The 23,036-nt window shown below is 42.7% G+C and overlaps 1 protein-coding gene across 5 annotated transcripts in view; it reads left to right on the forward strand.

The window, feature by feature from the left end:
• Positions 1-23,036, forward strand: part of LOC106577868 (protein inturned) — a 50,334-nt gene that overhangs the window by 24,271 nt on the left and 3,027 nt on the right. For 4 of the 5 annotated variants that reach the window (XM_014156288.2, XM_014156289.2, XM_014156285.2 and 1 more), the window contains exons 4-15: positions 9,090-9,299; positions 14,886-15,004; positions 15,440-15,529; positions 15,900-15,977; positions 16,215-16,398; positions 17,061-17,114; positions 17,403-17,465; positions 17,984-18,223; positions 18,500-18,714; positions 20,633-20,942; positions 21,127-21,221; positions 21,470-21,659. In XM_014156288.2, the coding sequence (XP_014011763.2) occupies positions 9,090-9,299; positions 14,886-15,004; positions 15,440-15,529; positions 15,900-15,977; positions 16,215-16,398; positions 17,061-17,114; positions 17,403-17,465; positions 17,984-18,223; positions 18,500-18,714; positions 20,633-20,942; positions 21,127-21,221; positions 21,470-21,659 (1,848 nt within the window). The remainder of the gene's footprint in view (positions 1-9,089; positions 9,300-14,885; positions 15,005-15,439; positions 15,530-15,899; positions 15,978-16,214; positions 16,399-17,060; positions 17,115-17,402; positions 17,466-17,983; positions 18,224-18,499; positions 18,715-20,632; positions 20,943-21,126; positions 21,222-21,469; positions 21,660-23,036) is intronic. The other variant, XM_014156287.2, reaches the window with a different exon arrangement.

The raw sequence follows: 23,036 nt of genomic DNA on the forward strand, positions 1-23,036 counted from the left end.
TGGACCACCATGCCCTCTGCCTACCCTCATAGTATAGTATCATCAGTAATACTTTACTGTCTCTCTCTATCAATTCAATTACATTCAAAGGGCTTTATTGGCATGGGAAACATACATTTACATTGCCACAGCAAGTAAAATAGACAATAAACAAAAGGGAAATAAACAAGGGAAATAAACAATCAGAAATGAATAGTAAACATTATTCACAAAAGTTTCAAAAGAATAGAGACATTTCAAATGTTAAATTATTGGCTATGTACAGTGTCGTAGCAATGTGCAAATACAGTGCTTTCGGAAAGTATTCAGACCCCATTACTTTTTCCACATTTTGTTACGTTAGACTTATTCTAAAATTGAATCTACACACGATACCCCATAATGGCAAAGCGAAACAGGTTTTTCCAATTTTTTGCAAATGTATTAATACTAAAAACAGAAATACCTTATTTCCATAAGTATTCAGACCCCTTGCTATAAGACTCAAATTGGAGCTCAGGAGCATCCTGTTTCTATTGATCATCCAGATCTGGGGAAGGGTGCTCAAAAAAAACTGCAGTGTTGAAGGTCTCCAAGAACACAGTGGCCTCCATAACTCTTAAATGGAAGAAGTTTGGAACCACCAAGACTCTTCCTGGAGCTGGCCGCCCGGCCAAACTGAGCAATCGGGGGAGAAGAGCCTTGGTCAGGGAGGTGACCAAAAATCCAATGGTCACTCTGACAGAGCTCTAGAGTTCTTCTGTGGAGAGGGGAGAACCTTCCAGAAGGACAACCATCTCTGCAGCACTCCACCAGTCAGGCCTTTATGTTAGTGGCCAGACAGAAGCCACTCCTCTGTAAAAGGCACATGACAGCCCGCTTGGAGTTTGCCAAAAGGCACGTAAAGACTGTCAGACCATGAGAAACAAGATTCTCTGGTCTTATGAAACCAAGATTGAACTCTTTGTCCTGAATGCCAAGCGTCACATCTTTTAGGAAACCTGGCACCATCCCTACGGTGAAGCATGGTGTTGGCAGCATCATGCTGTGTGGATGTTTTTCAGGGGCAGGGTCTGGGGGACTAGTCAGGATCGAGGCAAAGATGAATGGAGCAAAGTACAGAGAGATCCTTGATGAAAACCTGCTCCAGAGCGCTCGGGACCTCAGACTGAGGCGAAGGTTCACCTTCCTACAGGACAACGACCCTAAGCACACAGCCAAGACGATGCAGGAGTGGCTTCGGGACAAGTCTCTGAATGTCCTTCAGTGGCCCAGCCAGAGCCCGGACTTGAACCCGATTGAACATCTCTGGAGAAACCTGGAAATAGCTGTGCAGCAATGTTCCCCAGCCAACCTGACAAAGCTTGAGAGGATCTGCAGAGAAGAATGGGAGAAACTCCCCAAATACAGGGGTGACAAGCTTGTAGCGTCATGCCCAAGAAGACTCAATGCTGTAATCACTGCCATAGGTGCTTCAACAAAGTACTGAGTAAAGGGTCTGAATACTTATGCAAATTGGATTTTTCCGTTAAAAAAACGGAAAAATCCAATTGCTAATATATATATTAGCAACAAAATTAGCAACAAAAAAAATTAAAACATGTTATTGCTTTGTCATTATGGGGTATTGTGTGTAGATTTGAGGTTAAAAAAACGATTTAATACATTTTTCGAATAAGGCTATATCATAACAAAATGTGGAAAATGTCAAGGGGTCTGAATCCTTTCCGAAGGCACTGGAGTTTAAGTATGTAAGAGAATAAATAAACAGAAAAATATAGGTTGTATTTACAATGGTGTTTGTGCCACTGGTTTTTTGTGGCACAGGTCACAAATCTTGCTGATGAGGTGGCACACTGTGGTATTTCACCTAATAGATATGGGAGATGATCAAAATGTGGTTCTTTGAGTGTGTGTGTAATCTGAGGTAAATATGTGTGTCTATTATGGTCATACATTTGGCAGGTGGTTGGAAAGTTCGGTTTCCACCTCGTTTTGTGGGCAGTGGCCATATAGCCTGTCTTCTCTTGAGAGCCAGATCTGCCTATGGCAGCCTCTTTCAATAGCAAGGCCATGCTCACTGAGTCTGTACATAGTCAAAGCTTTTCAAAGTTTGGGTCAGTCACAGTGATCAGGTATTCTGCTACTGTGCACTCTGTTTAGAGCCAAATAGCATTTTTTGTTAATTCTTTCCAATATGTCAAGTAATTACCTTTATGTTTTGTCATGATTTGTTTGGGTCTAATTATGTTGCTGTCCTGGGGCTTTGTGGGGTCTGTTAGTGTTAATGAACAGAGCCCCAGTACCAGCGGGCTAAAGGGACTCTTCTCTAGGTTAATCTCTCTGTAGGTGATGGCTTTGTTATTGAAGGTTGGAGAGTCGCTTCCATTTAGATGGTTATAGAACTGAATAGCTTTTTTCTGGATTTTGATCATTAACAGGAATCATCCTAATTCTCTTCTGCATGCATTATTATTTACGTTGTACACAAGGATGTTTTTGCAGAATTCTGCATGTAGTCTCTCAATTTGGTGTTTGTCCCATATTGTGAATTCCTGGTTGGTAAGTGGACCCCGGACGTCAGCAATGGGTTCTATAACTGATTCAAGTATTTTTTGCCAGATCCTAATTGGGATGTAAAATGTTATGTTCCTTTTGATGGCGTAGAAGGCCCTCTCAGATCGTTCACGACTTTGTGGAAGTTACCTGTGGTGCTGATGTTTATGCCGAGGTAGGTATAGTTTTTTGCGTGCTCTAGGGAAACAGAATCTAGGTGGAATTTGTATTTGTGTTCCTGGCAACTGGAGCTTTTTTGGAACACCATTATTTTTGGCTTACTGAGATTTACTGTCAGGGCCCAGATCTGACAGAATCTGTGCAGAAGATTTATTTGCTGCCGTAGGCCCTTCTTGGTTGGGGACAGAAGCACCAGATCATCAGCAAACACTAGACATTTGACTTCATGCCGCACCTGTTTCCGTTGTGGAGTCCACAGGGGTGGTACAGTCCATCACTCTAAAATGTGATACTGAAATTGTATATGGTTATATTATGTAAAAATAATGGTGTAACACTCATAAATCAAATATTATTTTATAACAAATGCGCTTTCTCCCGTGTTGGATACGGTCGCTGTCTGCGGTTCTGGAACATAATCTTCAGTGCACAAAACACCACATCTGTCATTTTAGTCCTGTCCGATTCTGCCATGTAATTTGTACATGGCAGGAGAGTAACAATTCCAGCCAGAATAACCTACTGTTTTTTTGGCGAACTCATCTGGTAATACTAGTCCCGTGCTAATCGGAAGTGGCGCAGGGGTCTATCTAAGGCACTGCATCTCGGTGCTAGAGGCGTCACTACAGATTCCAGGGTGTATCACAACCGGACGTGATTGGGAGTCCCATAGGGCGGTGTGCAATTGGACCAGCATTGTCCGGGTTTGGCCGGTGTAGGCCGTTATTGTAAATAAGAATTTGTTCTTAAACCTGTTTGGGCTAGGCATCCCGCTAGCGGGACAACTTCCGTTGAAACTGGAGGGAGCGCAATTCAAATAAATAATCATAAACATTATGGATATTAAACATTTAGGTACATACAAGTGTCTTAAATCGGTTGAAAGCTTAAATTCTTGTTAATCTAACTGAACTGTCCGATTTACAGTAGCTATTACAGCGAAAGCATGCCATGCGATTGTTTGAGGGTCGGCGCCCTACATCAAAATATTTTTCCACCGGCACAGGTTTCATAAATTCACAAATAGCGATTAAATATTCACTTTTTAAAAATCTTCCTCTGATTTGTCATCCAAAGGGTCCGAGCTATAACATGTAGTTTTGATAGATAAAATCCTTCTTTATATCCCATAAAGTCTGTTTAGTTGGCGCCGTCGATTTGAGTAATCCTCTCGTTCAACATGCAGAGAAAGGAATCCGAAAATCTACCGCTAAACTTTGTTTCATCAAGTCAAAATAAGTTTCTATTAACTCCTTAGATACCCTAAAATATTCAAACTATAATATTTCTTACAGAAAGAAGTATGTTCAATAGGAAACCGATTTTTAGCAGGTGCATCTCGTCTTCATCGCTCGCCTAAACACAAATTTCTAAGACTGTGTCCCTGTAGTAAAACTCATATTTGTTATTCGTTTTGGAAGTTACAAGCCTGAAACCTTGAACATAGACTGCTGACACCCTGTGGAAGCCATAGGAATTACATCCTGGGAGCTAGAGCATGGGCTCTTAAAAAAAATTAATCTGGTTGGTTTTTCTTTGGATTTTCTCCTACCATATCTATTGTGTTATAGTCTCATACATTAATTTAACATTTCTACAAATGTCAGTGTTTTCTTTCCAATGGTACCAATTATATGCATATCCTGGCTTCAGGGCCTGAGCAACAGGCAGTTTACTTTGGGCACGTCAGTCAGGCAGAAATTGAGAAAAAAGGGGCCTAGCCCTTGTTCTTAACTGTCTTGCCTAGTTAAATAAAGGTAAAATAAAAAAATAAAAGTTACACGTACATGTCAGTACGTACACACAAAAAGTAGGCCACAAATAAAGGCATTGTGCCGTGAGGTGTTCCTTTATTTGTTTTTTGAAACCAGGTTTGCTGTTAGCTTGCGCTATATGAGATGGAAGGGAGTTCCATGCAATCATGGCTCGGTATAATACTGTACGTTTCCTTGAATTTGCTTTGGACCTGGGGACTGTGAAACGACCCCTGGTGGCATGTCTGGTGGGGTAAGTGTGTGTGTGTCAGTGCTGTGTGTAAATTGACTATGCAAACAATTTGGAATTTCCAACACATGAATGTTTCTTATAAAAACAAGAAGCGATGCGGTCAGTCTTTCCTCGACTCTTAGCCAAGAGAGACTGGCATGCATAGTATAGCATAGTAGGTCACCCCTGTGTCTCAGCTGGTACAGGTAACTCTGGGTCTTCCTTTCCTGAGGCGGCCCTCATGAGAGCCAGTTTCATCATATCGCTTAATGGTTTTTGCGACTGCACTTGAAGAATCTTTCAAAGTTCTTGAAATTTTCCGGACTGAATGACCACGTCTTCGAGTAATGATGGACTGTCGTTTCTCTTTGCTTATTTGAGCTGTTCTTGCCATAATATGGACTTGGTCTTTTACCAAATAGGGCTATCTTCTGTATACCACCCTACCTTGTCACAACACACCCGATTGGCTCAAAAGCATTAAGATGGAAAGAAATTCCACAAATGAACTTTTAACCTGTTATGGACAGACGTTCCGCTAGCGGAACCCCTAGCCAACAGCCAATGGCATCGCACGGCGCGAAATACAAAACCAACTAAAATACCACAATTCAATTTTCTCAAACAATCAACTATTTTACACCATTTTAAAGACAAGACTCTCGTCAATCTAACCACATTGTCTGATTTCAAAAAGGCTTTACAGCGAAAGCAAAACATTAGATTATGTCAGGAGAGTACCCTGCCAAAAATAATCACACAGCCATTTTCAAAGCAAGCATATATGTCACAAAAACCAAAACCACAGCTAAATGCAGCACTAACCTTTGATGATCTTCATCAGATGACACTCCTAGGACATTATGTTATACAATACATGCATGTTTTGTTCAATCAAGTTCATATTTATATCAAAAAACAGCTTTTTACATTAGCATGTGATGTTCAGAACTAGCATACCCACCGCAAACTTCCGGTGAATTTACTAAATGACTCACGATAAACGTTTACAAAAAACATAATTATTTTAAGAATTATAGATACAGAACTCCTTTATGCAATTGCGATGTCAGATTTTAAAATAGCTTTTCAGCGAAAGCACATTTTGCAATATTCTGAGTAGATAGCTCGGCCATCACAGGCTAGCTAATTTGACACCCACCAAGTTTGGTGCTCACTAAACTCAGAATTACTATAAGAAAAATTGGATTACCTTTGCTGTTCTTCGTCAGAATGCACTCCCAGGACTTCTACTTCAACAACAAATGTTGTTTTGGTTCGAAATAATCCATCGTTATATTGAAATAGCTCCGTTTTGTTCGTGCGTTGAGGTCACTATCCGAAGGGTGACGCGCGGGCGCATTTCGTGACAAAAAAATTCAAAATATTCCATTACCGTACTTCGAAGCATGTCAAACGCTGTTTAAAATAAATTTTTATGCAATTTTTCTCCTAAAATAGCGATAATATTCCAACCGGGCGACGTTGTATTCATTCAAAGACTGAAAGAACAAAATGGAGTAGTCTCGTGAACGCCATCTCAGTGTCACTGTCCCCAGGCAGGCCAGTAACAAACAGAGCTGCTGTATTTTGCCCAGAGACTGCAGAGCTCTCATTCCACTTTCTGGCACCTTCTGAGAGCCAATGGAAGCCTTAGAAAATGTCACGTTACAGCACAGATGCTGTATTTTCGATAGAGAGGCTACAGAAGGACAATAAATTGTCAGACAGGGCACTTCCTGTATTGAATCTTCTCAGGTTTTGGCCTGCCATATGAGTTCTGTTATACTCACAGACACCATTCAAACAGTTTTAGAAACTTTAGAGTGTTTTCTATGCAAATCTACTAATTATATGCATATTCTAGTTTCTGGCCAGGAGTAGTAACCAGATTAAATCGGGTACGTTTTTTATCCGGCCGTGAAAATACTGCCCCCTATCCCAAACAGGTTAACAAGACACACCTGTTAATTGAAATGCATTCCAGGTGACTACCTTGTGAAGCTAGTTGAGAGAATGCCAAGAGTTTGCAAAGCTGTCATCAAGGCAAAGGGTGGCTACTTTGAAGTATCTCAAATATAAAATAAAGAAAAACATTTTTTGGGTTACTAGATGATTCCATCTAGTAACTCATAGTTTTGGTGTCTTCACTATTATTCTACAATGCAGAAAATAGTAAAAAAAATAAAGAAAAATCCTTGAATAAGTAGGTGTGTCCAAACTTTTGACTGGTACTGTATTTAAATAAGGTATTTCTGTTTTTATTTTTAATACATTTGCAACAATGTCAAAGTCAACGGGTCTGAATACTTTCCGATAGCACTATGCTCAACTTCGTTCAATTTATCGAATCAGTTATTGTTTTCTTGCTCAAACCGTGAGCAACACCTGTCAAACTCAGACATTTCTCTCAAAACACAGGGATGTCTTTTTTTTTTATTTAACCTTTATTTAACCAGGTAGGCAATTTGAGAACAAGTTCTCATTTACAATTGCGACCTGGCCAAGATAAAGCAAAGCAGCACAGAGTTACACATGGAGTAAAACAAACATACAGTCAATAATACAGTAGAAAAATAAATCTATATACAATGTGAGCAAATGAGGTGAGATAAGGGAGGTAAAGGCAAAAAAGGCCATGGTGTCAAAGTAAATACAATATAGCAAGTAAAACATTGGAATGGTAGATTTGTAGTGGAAGAAAGTACAAAGTAGAAATAGAAATAATGGGGTGCAAAGGAGCAAAATAAATAAATACAGTAGGGGAAGAGGTAGTTGTTTGGGCTAAATTCTAGATGGGCTATGTACAGGTGCAGTGATCTGTGAGCTGCTCTGACAGCTGCTGGATGCACACACACTACATGTTCATGTTTTTACATTTATGTAAGTTGTGAAGTATTTGGTCTGTAATGTGTTTTCCCGTTATGAGTCGGACCCCAGTAAGACTAGCTGTTGCCATTGGCGTCTGCTAAGGGGGGTCCTAACAAAATGAAAAACTATGCAAGTCAACAGCGTTGGATTGGTGTAAGCATGGACTTTCTACCATATTTCTGACACCAGTCCATTCATTTGTACTCCATTAGGGCAGTGAACAATTCTTGGAGAGATAGTCAGACCGTTGCCAGTGTCACAGTGTTGAAGACGCATCCACACGTACACACACACACACACACACACACACACACACACACACACACACCTGGTCTCTGGTCCTGATTTGTCTTGATTAAAGTCAACCAGAAATCCTTAGCAGACCTCTCAAGTGGTGACAGGTTACTGCCCAGAGCCAGCCCGGTGCGTATGCGCATCTCGTGTGTGTATGTGTGTCTACACAATTCTTTTCGGCATTTGTACAGTGTGCTTGAGTTTGAGGCTGCGTGTGTGTAGGCCATAGTATTTAGGGTCTGTTTTGAAATGTGAGAATGACCGACATTAATATTCATCTATAAATTTGTCAAGCATGAATCTCTCCACCATACTGTTTCTGTATGTGTTTCCATTTGTGTGCCTGTCTGCCTGGGTTGGTTTGTAAAGTGTGTGTGTGTGTGTGTTGTACAGTGTGGAATGAGCTCTGAGAATGACAGAGGGTTGTGCAGCTCTATGTTCTTCTGTCACTGTTCTAGGGCCTGCCTTGTGGTGGGATCTGTTTTTGATTCACACACACACCCATGTCGCTTCACTTTCAGTGATCAGGAGGAATATAATCTCTCTCTCTGACAATCAACATTTTTCTGTTTACGCTCCTTCCTCTTTTCCTAAGTAAATCACATCACTGATGGCTCTGTATACGTGGTTTAACTGAACCCTTTCCTGTAGTGCCAGGCCAAACCATTAAATGGGGAGCACATGAGTTAATCTGCAGCCCTAATGGACGGGATGAAAATGCTGTTTATGACCGTATTATGATCACAGTGTAGTTCCCATGCTGATTCTTGCCAACAGTGATTCTTCAGACTCGTACAAACTCACTACTGGCTTATATTCTGTGGCCAAACCCACAACGGGTCTTTTTTAAAGTGTTCAGAAAGGAAAAACTATGTAGAATGTGGTGGAAAGATGATGATGATCTCTTTGGATAGCTAACTTACTTTGTCTCTCTCTCCCTTCTTCTCTTTCTTTCTTTCTTTCTTTCTTTCTTTCTTTCTTTCTTTCTTTCTTTCTTTCTTTCTTTCTTTCTTTCTTTCTTTCTTTCTTTCTTTCTTTCTTTCTTTCTTTCTTTCTTTCTTTCTTTCTTTCTTTCTTTCTTTCTTTCTTTCTTTCTTTCTTTCTTTCTTTCTTTCTTTCTTTCTTTCTTTCTTTCTTTCTTTCTTTTCCTATTCCTCTCTCTCTCTCTCTCTCTCTCTCTGTATCTCTCTCTCTCTCTCTCTTTTCTCCTTCCTCCCGCCCAGGTGAAACTGACCCTGGTGACAGCCAGTCCAGGGGAGGTGGGTGTGGACGTGTCCACTGCCCCCAGGCTCAGGCCCTCTCCCCCGGTCAGCCAGCTGGTGCGTCTGCTGTGGGGCGAGGACACGGTGGAGCTCCAGATGTCTATAGGACACATCCCTCACATCGTCATGTACCTGTCACTCAAACTGGACTCAGACTCCCCCCTGGAAGAGGTCAGTTCGGTTGGTCTCAGAAATGGCACCCTATTCCCTACATAGTGCACTGCTTTTGACCAGATCCCATAAGTAAAGTGTAGGACTGGGCGTTACGGTAATATTATCAACGGTCTAAGGTAACCTCTACCTTGATCTTTCTTTACATTCACCAACACAAATCTACATTAAAGATGCAATTTGTACATTTTGTCACCCAATCTGCAACTCGAGATAGTAGGAACACATTCGACCAAGAAGCAAAACCTGAAATGAAATAAAATGTATTGTACCTCTAACTGTAGTTCAATATTAGCTAAGTGCTTCCTTCAGACCCAGTGAAAAGTGCCTCATGGATGCAGTTCATTTTTATACAGTCAATGAATGAGTACTTGACTGCATTAAGAGTCATTAAATGTTAAAAAAATACCCATGTAGGAAATTCCTTAGCGCAGCACTTCAAAAGCTTGTTGGCACATGTGTGTTTTCTGACACAAAGCAGAAGCTTCAGAGAACAGAACTACCGCTCTGGTAGGCTTTCAGATCCAGGGCCTTTGGCTCTTTATAACAACATCCAAAATGTGCACACACACACACACACACACACACACACACACACACACACACACAGTGGAAAAATAGAAACAGGAGAAAGGTGTGAAGAATAAAGTTAGTTCCTCTTGATAAAATCTCCCCTGACGATACAAAACCATTACATTAGTAATGGGATAAATAAATGCCACTAACTGCACAAGGATTGAAGTGATTAACGTTAGTTTCACTGACTTCAATACAATAAATTAATTGGATTATATGATGCTTTTCCAAGTGCTCAAAGTGTTTTACATTGTAAGGGGGTGAACTCACACCTCATAGATACATAATAACTATTTATACTTTTTGGGCCAGTTTTCCCTCACACAGAACAAGACTTCTCGTGACATAAAAAGCATGCTCAATTGACAAAGTCTATTAATAAGCCTAAACCTAAACTGTGTCCGGGAAACTATCCCTTTAGCTTTGCGGAAGGCAGCCATGCGGGAGCAAACTCAGCAGAGGTCAGAGGACCTGTAGCGAAGGGCTATGTTTTCTTGCTCTGTGGGAAAGTAAAGTACACTGAACAAAAATATAAACGCAGCATGTGAAGTGTTGGTCCTATGTATCTGTGAGCAACAGATGTATATCTCTATTCCCAGTCACATCATTTATTTATTTAAATTGACTGATTTCCTCATACAGTGGCTTGTGAAAGTTTTCACCCCCCTTGGCATATTTCCTATTTTGTTTCCTTAAAACCTGGAATTAAAATGGATTTTGGGGGGGTTGTATCATTTGATTTACACACACTTTGAAGATGCAAATTATTTTTTATTGTGAAGCAAACAAGAAATAAGACAAAAAAACTGAACTTGAGCGTGCATAACTATTCACCCCCCCAAAGTCAATACTTTCTAGAGCCACCTTTTGCAGCAATTACAGCTGCAAGTCTCTTGGGGTATGTCTCTTTATGCTTGGCACATCTAACCACTGGGATTTTTCCCCGTTCTTCAAGGCAAAACTGCTCCAGCTCCTTCAAGTTGGATGGCTTCCGCTGGTGTACAGCAATCTTTAAGTCATACCACAGTTTCTCAGTTGGATTGGGGTCTCGGCTTTGACTAGGCCATTCCAAGACATTTAAATGTTTCCCCTTAAACCACTCGAGTGTTGCTTTAGCAGTATGCTTATGGTCATTGTCCTGTTGGAAGGTGAACCGCCATCCCAGTCTCAAATCTCAGGAAGACTGAAACAGGTTTCCCTCAAGAATTTACCTGTATTTAGCACCATCCATCATTCCTTCAATTCCAGTTTCCCAGTCCCTGCCGATGAAAAACATCCCAGAGCATGATGCTGCCATCACCATGCTTCACTGTGGGGATGGTGTTCTCGGAGTGATGAGAGGTGTTGGGTTTGTGCCAGACATAGCGTTTTCCTATATGGCCAAAAAGCTCAATTTTAGGCTCATCTGACCAGAGCACGTTCTTCCATATGTTTGGGGAGTCTCCCACATGCCTTTTGGCGAACACCATACATGTTTTCTTATTTTTTCCTTGACGCAATGGTTTTTTTCTGGCCACTCTTCCGTAAAGCTCAGCTCTGTGGAGTGTACGGCTTAAAAAGTGGTCCTTTGGACAGATACTCCAATCTCCGCTGTGGAGCATTGCAGCTCCTTCAGGGTTATCTTTGGTCTCTTGGTTGCGCCTCTGATTAATTCCCTCCTTGCCTGGTCTGTGAATTTTGGTAGGCGTCCCTCCCTTGGCAGGTTTGTTGTGGTGCCATATTCTTTCCATTTTTTAATAATGGATTTAATGGTGCTCCGTGGGATATTCAAAGTTTCTGATATTTTTGTATAACCCAACCTTGATCTGTATTTCTCCCCAACTTTGTCCCTGACCTGTTTGGAGAGCTCCTTAGTCTTCATGGTGCCGCTTGCTTGGTGGTGCCCCTTGCATAGTGGTGTTGCAGACACTGGGGCCTTTCAGAACAGGTGTATATATACTGAAATTATGTGACAGATCATGTGACACTTACATTGCACACAGGTGTACTTTATTTAGCTAATTATGTGACTTCTGAAGGTAATTGATTGCACTAGATCTTATTTAGGGACTTCATAGCAAAGGGGTATATACATATGCACGCACCACTTTTTCATATATATATATATATTTTTTTTAAACAAGTACTTTTTTTTCATTTCACTTCACCAATTTTGACTATTTTGTGTATGTCCATTACATGAAATCCAAATAAAAATCAATTTAAATTACAAGTCGTAATCCAACAAAATAGGAAAAACGCCAAGGGGGATGAATACTTTTGCAAGGCACTGTATGAATTGTAACTCAATAATTGCATTTATATTTTTGTTCAGTATAGTAGCTGTGCTTAATTTCAGACACTCTCTCTCTTCTCTCTCTCTCTTAAAATTCTAATTCAAATTCAGATTGTTTTATTTGCATGAATTTACAATTTGTAGGTATTGCCAAAGCAGTAGAGTGGTACAGCATTTCAGTAAATATAGATCACTGCAATGAGGATAATGAAATCCAGTTCATTTCAGTGGTAGTAATAATAGTACAGTTGAAGTCGGAAGTTTACATACACCTTAGCCAAATACATTTAAACTCAGTTTTTCACAATTCCTGACATTTAATCCTAGTAAAAAGTCCCTGTCTTAGATCAGTTAGGATCACCACTTTATTTTAAGAATGTGAAATGTCAGAATAATAGTAGAGAGAATGATTTATTTCATATTTTATTTCTTTCATCGCATTCCCTGTGGGTCAGAAGTTTACATACACTCAATTAGTATTTGGTAGCATTGCCTTTAAGTTGGGATAACTTGGGTCAAATGTTTCGGGTAGCCTTCTACAAGATTCCCACAGTAAGTTGGGTGAATTTTGGCCCATTCATCCTGACAGAGCTGGTGTAACTGAGTCAGGTTTGTAGGCCTCCTTGCTCGCACACGCTTTATCAGTTCTGCCCACACATTTTCTATAGGATGGAGGTCAGGGCTTTGTGATGGCCACTCCAATACCTTGACTTTGATGTCCTTAAGCCATTTTGGCACAACTTTGGAAGTATGCTTGGGGTCATTGTGCATTTGGAAGACCCATTTGCGACCAAGCTTTAACTTTCTGACTGATGTCTTGAGATGTTGCTTCTATATATCCACATAATTTTCCTCTCTCATGATGCCATCTATTTTGTGAAGTGCACCAGTCTCTCCTGCAGCAAAGCACCCCCACAACATGATGCTGCCATCCCTGTGCTTCACGGTTGTGATGGTGTTCTTCGGCTTGCAAGCTTCCCCATTTTCCTCCAAACGTAACGATGGTCATTATGGCCAAACAGTTCTATTTTTGTTTCATCAGACCAGAGGACATTTCTCCAAAAAGTACCAGCTTTGTCCCCATGTGCAGTTGCAAACCGTAGTCTGGCTTTTTTATGGTGGTTTTGAAGCAGTGGCTTCTTCCTTGCTGAGCGGCCTTTCAGGTTATGTCGATATAGGATTCGTTTTACTGTGGACATAGATACTTTTGTACCTGTTTCCTCCAGAATCTTCACAAGGTCCTTTGCTGCTGTTCTGGGATTGATTTGCACTTTTCGCACCAAAGTACGTTCATCTCTAGGAGACAGAACACGTCTCCTTCCTGAGCGGTATGACGGCTGCGTGGTCCCATGGTGTTTATACTTGCGTACTATTGTTTGTACAGATGAACATGGTACTTTCAGGCATTTGGAAATTGCTCCCAAGGATGAACCAGATTGTGGATGTCTACAATTTATTTTCTGAGGTCTTGGGTGTTTTATTTTTATTTTTACATAATGTCAAGCAAAGAGGCACTGAGTTTGAAGGTAGGCCTTGAAATACATCCAGAGGTACACCTCAAATTGGCTAATTTACATCATTTGAGTCAATCAGATGCTTCTAAAGCCATGACATCATTTTCTGTCATTTTCCAAGCTGTTTAAAGGCACAGTCAACTTAGTGTATGTGAACTTCTGACCCACTGGAATTGTGATACAGTGAGTTAAAAGTGAAATAATCTGTCTGTTAACAATTGTTGGAAAAATGACTTGTGTCATGCACAAAGTAGATGTCCTAACCGACTTGCCAAAACTATATTTTGTTAACACTAAATTTGTGGAGTGGTTGAAAACGTGTTTTAATGACTCCAACCTAAGTGCGTGTAAACTTCCGACTTCAACTGTACATACTGTGTAATCATGTATACAGGTGTTGTTGTATGGTGGAATCTTCGGTGGATACATTTAATTAAATAAAAACAGAATGGCTAGTAAATCAACAACAACATGTACATGGATGATTGTTACACTATGTATTACTGCCAGTTATATAGAATGTAAATACTTTATGGGATTAATTCTCTCTCTCTCAGAACTTGGAATTCGAAAACACATCAGCTAGTCCGCCGATTGTAGAGTAGGAGAAATGACAGGAGTTGTTGTGTGTAGCCTGTGTGTGTGCATTTTGAAATCTGTGTTTCTGTGGGTACACACACAGTGTGAGTGTTTCTATATTTATTTTCATGGAAAAAGGAGGACTTGACAGACTTGACAGGTGAAAGCGCTATGGTGGATGCTGATTGTTAGGTCAGAACATTAAGATGCATCTTGAAGACTGTGCTGGACAGAAATGTTTATTACTAGGAACCAATCATTAGTTTCAGTGCCTGAGGTGTATACTACAAAGCAGGATCAAGGAGTTAGCCAGCTAATTTGCCTGAATATAACTTTGTCTGTGGTACGAGTGTTGGTGTTGTTGACCCGGAGGTGAATGTCTGACATTTTAAGCATTCTCCCAGCTTTTGTCCTTGTTTCCAGGGCTATGAGGCCCTACTCCTCATTCTCCCCCTCCCCTCAGCCCCTGTCCAAAGTGGTCGGCCCAAACTCCTCCCGGCCCTCTCCTGAAGTGGTCGGCTCCACACCCTTCATAGTAGACAGCATGTTGTGGAGAATACTAATATCACAGACAATACAGGGAACCTGCCCTGTGCTCTGTCTTCTCTAACAGACTGTCTGTCTGTCTGTGTTCCTTCTCAGCAAGAGATCCTGTACCAGTACCCTGTTTCTGAGGCGTCCAGCCAGCTAAAGGGAGTCAGAGGGATCTTCCTCACTCTGTGTGACATGCTGGAGAATGTCACCGGGGGACAGATAGTCAGGTAAACAAAGTCTGTACAATCATATACATATTGTGGGAGCTCAGTAAGATTTCCAAGGAAATAAGAAAATGTTCACTTCCTGTTTGCCGTGGCCTCCAGAAGTACTGAAGAAGTTTATTGGGAACAGCAAATAGAGGGTTAGGTTAGTCAGGTAAGACTGCCGCGGCGGTAGTGAATATACAAAGCCCCAATTAAATATACAAACTACTAAAAATGGAAATTCCTGCCATCGTTATATTTCTTCTCTATCTTTTCTCCTGCACCGGTTCTTCCTCCTGCTTTCCTCTCCTCCTCTCCCCCTCTTTTTTTTCTGTGCTCTAACCTTCTGCCTTCTCCCCCTCCTCTCCTCTTCTGTCTTATTCCCCCTCTTTTTTTGTCTGCACTCTACCCGTCTTCTCTTCTTCTTTCTCCTCCCCTCCATCCCCCTCTCATCAGCTCGTCTCTCCTGCTCAGTAAACAGCTGGTCCATGTGGGCTACTGGAAGGAGAGCAACAACCTGCTGGTGATCGGCCTGCCTGCTGAGAGGTACCGACCAGTGGAGGCTGCAGAGGGGAGGACGGCTCATAATAATGTCTGGAATGGAGTGAATGGAATGGCATCAAACACATGGAAAGCATGTGTTTGATGTATTTGATACCATTACACTTATTCAGCTCCAGCCATTACCAAGAGCCCGTTCTCCCCAATTAAGGTGCCACCAACCTCCTGTGGTACCAACACATCAAAGTCATCCAATGTCAATCATAGCATCAAATACATACTTCCATATTCAATACACTGTCTCACTCAATCACATGTCAGCTAAATGTTATAGCTTTTCTTGACCATGTGCCCTAATAATGTTTGATGTCCTCCTCCTCGTTGACTGTGTGTTATGTTCTCTTGTTTCCTTCAGGGTTCCTCTGATCTCTCTGCAGACGGTAGTGGGAGGTGTGGTCAGGACTCTCAACGTGATGTATGGCTCTCTGGGCAGGTCTGTTGACGGTCTCCAGTCCTGGTCATGAACTAGGGATGCATCCTAAATTTGACCAAAAGTAGTGCACTATGTTAGCAATAGGGTGCCATTTCGGACGCTGGTTTGATTTCCTGGTTCAAGCGGTTCCAGTCTTTATATTTATATTATTTTACATCAAACCTAAATAGGCTTATTTCCCTCCACCTCTTCCCTTCCTCCATCTCTCCCTCCATCCCTTCTTCCTCTCCTCCTCAGTGCGTTCTGCCAGGTGGACCACGCCCCCAGACTGGACCATTTCTTCTGCCTGTTCTTCCAGCAGCTGATCCACCCCTCTAGGTTGAGTGACAGCTCCGTGGCCACGCCCCCTGACGTCTCGGAGACTCTCTTCCTGGACGGACTGCCGGCGGTCCGGTGGCTCACCCTGCCTCCTGAGATAAAGGTCTGCATGGGCCACAGCTTCGGGCCATGGATGTGATGAAGCACGTTTAGGAACTCCTGTTCATTTGTGTCTTCACCATTTGGTGTTTGTGCTTTCTCATGCTTTAACTACCTTTCTTGTCCTATGAAAAATGTTTTAGACTCTCAAGTCAGTGATAAGTTTAGGAATTTTCTCTTGCTATATAATATGAATGTGCTTTTTTCAATCTTGAACAGACATGGGCAACTCCAGTCCTCTGGGGCTGGAGTGGTGTCACTCTTTCCCCCCATCCCTAGCAAAACACAGCTGATTTAAACTAATTGCATTCTAAACTGAAGATCATGATTAGTTGATTATTGGAGTCAGGTGTGTTAGCTGGGACTGGGGCAAAGGTGTGACACCAATCAGGCCCTGAGGACTGGAGTTGCCCCTCCATGATCTTGGATGTCTTTATTGATTTATGTCTCGTCTTTGCTGCCCTCTGCTGTCTGGCGGTAAAAATGACAAGTGATCCTGCCAACCAGTTTACTGCTCAGACTCTGTTCCATTTCAAGATGCTCCAGACCATGGTTGACTCTGCAGCCATTGTTAATGCAGAAATAAGTAACTAAGTCTGTGATATAGAATTACAATTGTATGTTAGAATTCTTACTGATCGTCTCTGATCATCTGTCTATTCACAGATGGAGGTTGACACTGTTCTCTCAGACTTTGAATCATCAGATTTTGGAGAAATGGTAAGTCAAATCGTTACATAGGACTCTGGTCAAATCAGTGCACTTTATAGGGAGTAGGGTGCCATTTCAGACGCACAGAAGGTCCAGTCCCCATCCCCATTAAACAGAGCCACCAGCTGTCTCCTTCCCTCTGTAGAGCCTAGTAGTGAGAGGAGAAGGTGAGTCTATTTCTGGACCTGCCTGTGGATATTTAATGAGTCAGTGAAAGAGCGAGAGAGCAGCAGGCTACTTAATCATTAATGTGTGACCTTCTGGAACTGATAATGAAGATAGTCCTCTCTCTCTCAGTCTGAGGACTTCTATGGCATGAGGCGTCTCTACGTGACGCTGGGTTCCTGTCTGTTCTACAAGGTGGGTGGCACACACACACACACACACACACACCTGACACCTGTCTGCTGGAGCGCTGTCCTTTCCACACACACTTGACACCTGGGCCCACGGTGAAGCCCAATACCTCACAGACACCCTTGGATGGATAGGAATAAAGAGCCAGTTAAATGTGATTATATAGATAGGATATCATCACCCAGGATAATACACTGTACTTCTTCATTCCCTGGATGTCACACCATCAGCCTAACAACTAATGCTGACATATGAATGTTTTGTAGAAGTAGTTCGTTCAGTAGACTTCAGTCTCCATCCCCATCACCTTAAGTGTAGAGAAGGTGTGGCTCTTTAATAAGATGAGGCAACCTGTGTTACTAAAAATATGAACACTATTTTATATTTATTGTGTTATGTGTGTGTGCGCCTGCGTGCGTGCGTTCTTTCGTTCCTGTGTGTGTGTTCTCTGTTTGTCGACGTGTGTGTGTGTGTGTGTGTGTGTGTGTGTGTGTGTGTGTGTGTTCTCTGTCTCTCTACAGGGCTACCTGATAGCCAACCACCTCCCCAAGGAGGACCTGCTGGATGTTTGCCTGTACTGCCAGCACTACTGTCTCCTCCCCCTGGCAGCAGAGCAGCGCGTGGGCCAGCTGGTCATCTGGAGAGAGGTGTTCCCACGACATCGCACCCAGAACCCACAGACACAGACCAATAACAACCACTGTACCAGGCCAGGCTACTGCCAGCCACAGGGACGCTACTTCCTGCTCATAGTGGGACTGGTAAGATCGTAGTATTAAATAGAACACTACGGATGGACATTGGTATCCCGGCAACAGCACTAAAAGGACAGGCATCTTGGTCTGGAAAGCTTTCATTCTAGAAACACATTATTTTCTTCTGCATTACTAAAAAGAAGAAATGCATCTTAATCCAGTTAGACTTGATCCCTGACCAAGATGGCTGCCATTATCAACCTTTTCCATCTGTGAGTGAGTTGACCCTTTTCCTCCCAGACATTTCTGTGAACCCACACATTCTCTCTCCTTCTCCCCCAGAGGCACTTCATGCAGTGCGTCCTCCTGGAGGCGGGGGGCTGTGCGTCCCCTGCCCTGGGGGCCCCGGGACCAGATTGTGTGTACGTGGACCAGGTCAAGGCCACCCTCCTGCAGCTGGAGGGGCTGGACGTAGGGATGGAGGAACGCCTGGCCGCCCCGCCCGCACCCTGCCTCTCTTGTGCTGACTGGTTCCTCCCCTCCTCTGCCCGGGATAGGTTAGTTTTAGTTTAGTAGTTAAGTTTAGTTTGTTGAGTTTAATTTGTTGTCAAATTAAATACTTTACAACAAATTAAACTTAGTTTAGTAGTAAAACACATACACATTTAGGATCTTAATTTGAGCCAGTTTGCTACACTTGGAAAATAAGTTTGCAGCAACAGGAAATGTGAATTATGTGAATTATAATTAATGGCTATTTTTGTAGGGGTTGATACCTTTTTTGTAAGGGAAAATCAAGTCTGAAATTTCAACATGGAAATTACAAACTTCAGAAACCTCAAATACAGTACTTTCGGAAAGTATTCACACCCCTTCACTTTTTCCACTTAGTTACATTAGAGCCTTATTCTAAAATTGATTAAATACTTTTTTTCCCTCATCAATCTACACACAATCTACACACAATACCCCATAATGACAAAGTGAAAACTTGTTTTTAGACATTTTTGCAAATGTATTAAACATAAAAAACATAAATACCTTATTTACATAGCTATTCAGACCCTTTGCTATGAGACTCAAAGTTGAGCTCAGGTGCATCCTGTTTCCATTGATCATCCATGAGATGTTTCTACAACTTGATTGGAATCCACCTGTGGTAAACCCACAGTTGACAGTGCATGTCAGAGCAAAACCAAGCCATGAGTTTGAAGGAATTTTCCGTAGAGCTCCAAGACAGGATTCTGTCGAGGCACAGATCTGGGGAAGGGTACCAAAAAACACAGTGGCCTCCATCATTCTTAAATGGAAGAAGTTTGGAACCACTAAGAAACTGAGCAATCGGGGGAGAATGGCCTTGGTCAGGGAGGTGACCAAGAACCCGATGGTCACTATGACAGAGCTCCAGAGTTCCTCTGAGGAGATGGGAGAACCTTCTAGAAGGACAACCGTCTCTGCAGTACTCCACCAATCAGGCCTTAATGGTAGAGTGGCCAGACAGTAGCCACTCTGCAGTAAAAGGTACATGACAGCCTGCTCGGAGTTTGCCAGAAGGCACCTAAAGGACTCTGACCATGAGAAAAAAGATTCTCTGGTCTGATGAAACCAATATTGAACTCTTTGGCCTAAATTCCAAGTGTCACGTCTGGAGGAAAACAGGTACCGCTCATCACTTGGCCAATACCATCCCTATGGTGAAACATTGTGGTGGCAGCAGCATCATGCTGTGGGGATGTTTTTTAGCAGCAGGGACTGGGGGACTAGTCAGGATTGAGGGAAAGATGAATGGAGCAAATTACAGAGAGATCCTTGATGAAACCCTGCTCCAGAGCGCTCAGGACCTCAGACTGGGGCGGAGGTTCACCTTCCAACAGGACAACGACCCTAAGCACACAGCCAAGCCAACGCAGGAGTGGCTTCGGGACAAAGCTGAATGTCCTTGAGTGGCCCAGCCAGAGCCTGGACTTGAACCCGATCGAACATCTCTGGAGAGACCTCAAAATAGCTGTGCAGCAATGCTTCCCATCCAACCTTACAGAGCTTGAGAGGATCTGCAGAGAGGAATGGGAGAAACTCCCCAAATACAGGTGTGCCAAGCTTGTAGCATCATACCCAAGAAGACCCGAGGCTGTAATCGCTGCCATAGGTGCTTCAACAAAGTACTGAGTAAAGGGTCTGAATATTTATGTAAATGTGATATTTCAGTTGGGGTTTTTTTGCTAATAAAATCTAAAAACCTTTTTTTTTTATTTCTCATCGAGTATTGTGTTTAGGAAAAAAACTATTTCATCAATTTTAAAAACTGAATGGGTCCGAATACTTTCCAAATGCACTGTACAGTACAAGTTTTACATTTCCTGCATTGCAGGGAAGTTATCCTGCAAAAGGGTGATCAAATTAAGATCCGACATTGGTATAAAATCCTCCAGGATGAGACAAAAAGGTCAGAATACTTACTTCAATTGTGGTCCTCAGGTTGGACACCATGGCTGCATCGTCCCCTGTCCTCAGTAAGCTGGCTGGGGCTGTGAAACCACCGTCTTCTGCCCAGGGAGGGGGGAAGGGAGTGGGCAGGAGCCTCTTCGGAGGGGGTGCCCGGAGACCTAGCCCCCAGAGGAGTCAGTCGGACAGTGGGAGCGAGGGACAGCCGGAGGGGGGTGTAGGAGGGCAGACAGGGCTCAGTCCACACTCCACCCCGGACTCAGCCCGGAAGCTGGACGGGCGGAGAGACTCGCTGGGTTCTGGTGGATCTGATGGGAGTGGAGCCAGTGGAAGTATTTTCAAGGTATCATCATAACCTTCCCCCTTGCTAAGGTTCCATCAGCTGTATTGACTTTGATACATTACATTTAGTAGACATGCATACACAACTAGGAGAAAGGAGAGTTTTCAGTGAGCACAGTATGCGTGGGAATCTATGGCTTTTGTCATTTACCAATGGATCTTTTGTGGTCTATTTGTCCCCCTAGATTCCCAAGATGAAGCACCCTAACCCATTCTACCTGGGCACCCTGAAGAAGAGTCTGACAGAGAGAGAGACAGAGGAGATGTACCACACCATTAAGTGAGTGAAACAGGCCAGCAATGTTAGAAGTTAGTTTATCCTTGTTGTAATAATGGTCTAACGCCCCATTCCATCTCATTCTATTACATTCCATTATTTTCTATTACATTCCACATTCTATTCCATTCTCTATCATTCTATTCCATTCCATTATTTTCTATTCCATCCATTCTATTCCATTCGTTTCTATTCCATCCATTCTCTACTATTCTATACCATTCCACTCTCTCTCTGTGCTGTGTTCCCAGGTTGACATCTGGGGCAGAGAACACTCTGTTCCACTATGTGCTGATGGAGACAGTACAGGGTATCTTCATAGCTCCTACACACAGGGAGCTGGCCCAGCTCAGTGGCTCCATCCACCCTCAGCTCATACGTAACTTCCACCACTGCTGCCTCTCCATACGGGCCACCTTCCAGCAGAGTCTACCGTCCAGGGTGAGATACAAAACACACACACGGGTGTGTACATGCACATACCCAGACACACTCGGGCGCATTCTCTCACACACACACTCTTTCTCTCTCTCACACACACGCACGCACGCACACACACACAACACATTCTCATTTGTAACAAAGTGTCTGAGTTGTAATAGCCTCGTCACGAACTAGGCTTCCCTAAAATGGGAAGCCTGGGGAAGTTCCATGGCAGAAATCACCTAGAGAGGGGTCGGAACCCGTTGTAAATCAGTGATGCCTCGCAACACGTCAAACCAATCAAATTAGTGACATAGGGACAACATTTCTCTGTTATTTTGAGATGAGCTAAAGCTGCAGCAAGAGGGGAGAAATGGCATACAATGCTGGCCATATCAATATTTTAAATGTTGATGTATTTGGCTGGAAAGCATGAGGGACAATAAAATAGCTAGCCACAATGCGGTTCGTTTTGATAAAAGTCAGCTAACCTTGTAAGCTGCCTAGGTATAACTAACTAGCTAGTTACATTTCTCTCACGATTATAAAGCCTACACATTTTTTATAAAAACAGCATATTATTGACCTAAAAGATTAGCTGTGTTAGCCCAGTCGCTAGCTTATCCAGGGTCAGTGATACATAGAGCTACCATGTGCTGTCTATCTATGGGAACAACTGCAATCATTTTGCATGTAACATTGCTAAAATTAATGAATGACCGCAGTGCTGAGGTGCCACTACAGCCTGGGGTTCGATCCCGGCTGTGACCAGGAGCCCCATAGGATGGCCCAGCGCAGTCCGGGGCAGGGGAGGGTTTTGCTGGTGGGGCTTTTCTTAGCACATCGAGCTCTAGCGACTCCTTGTGACTGGGCTGGGCGCCTGTAAGCTGACACCAGACGTCAGTCGAACGGTGTTTCCTCCGACACATTGTTGTGGCTGTAGGCTAACTCAACTGAGCTGCTATCTAGTTAACTTTTCACACTGTTAATTCAATGTCATCAACTAGCTTACTTCCTATTAGATCGCTGCGGGTTAAGCGAGCAGTGTGATAAGAAGTAGCGGAACACACCTGTTCAGGGCCTGGTTAGTACTGGGATGGGAGACCGCCTGGGAATACCAGGTGCCTTAAGCTAAAAATATATATTAAGACATTTTTAAATACAATGTTACATGTAAAGCTCATCCCCTATACCAGCGGTGGCCAACCTTGCTCCACTGATCCCTGATATACTGGGTGAGCAGACTTCTATTCGAACCCAGCAATAGCACACTTGATTATCAACTCATTAGATTTGATATGTTGAATCAGGTGTGTTATTGCTGGGCTGAAACAGAACCCTGCACACCCAGCATGATTGGCCTGCTCCAATTCTAATAGGTTTATAGATTGTGTG

This window comes from Salmo salar, chromosome ssa18 (genome assembly GCF_905237065.1).
Source record: "Salmo salar chromosome ssa18, Ssal_v3.1, whole genome shotgun sequence".
NCBI lineage: Eukaryota > Metazoa > Chordata > Actinopteri > Salmoniformes > Salmonidae > Salmo > Salmo salar.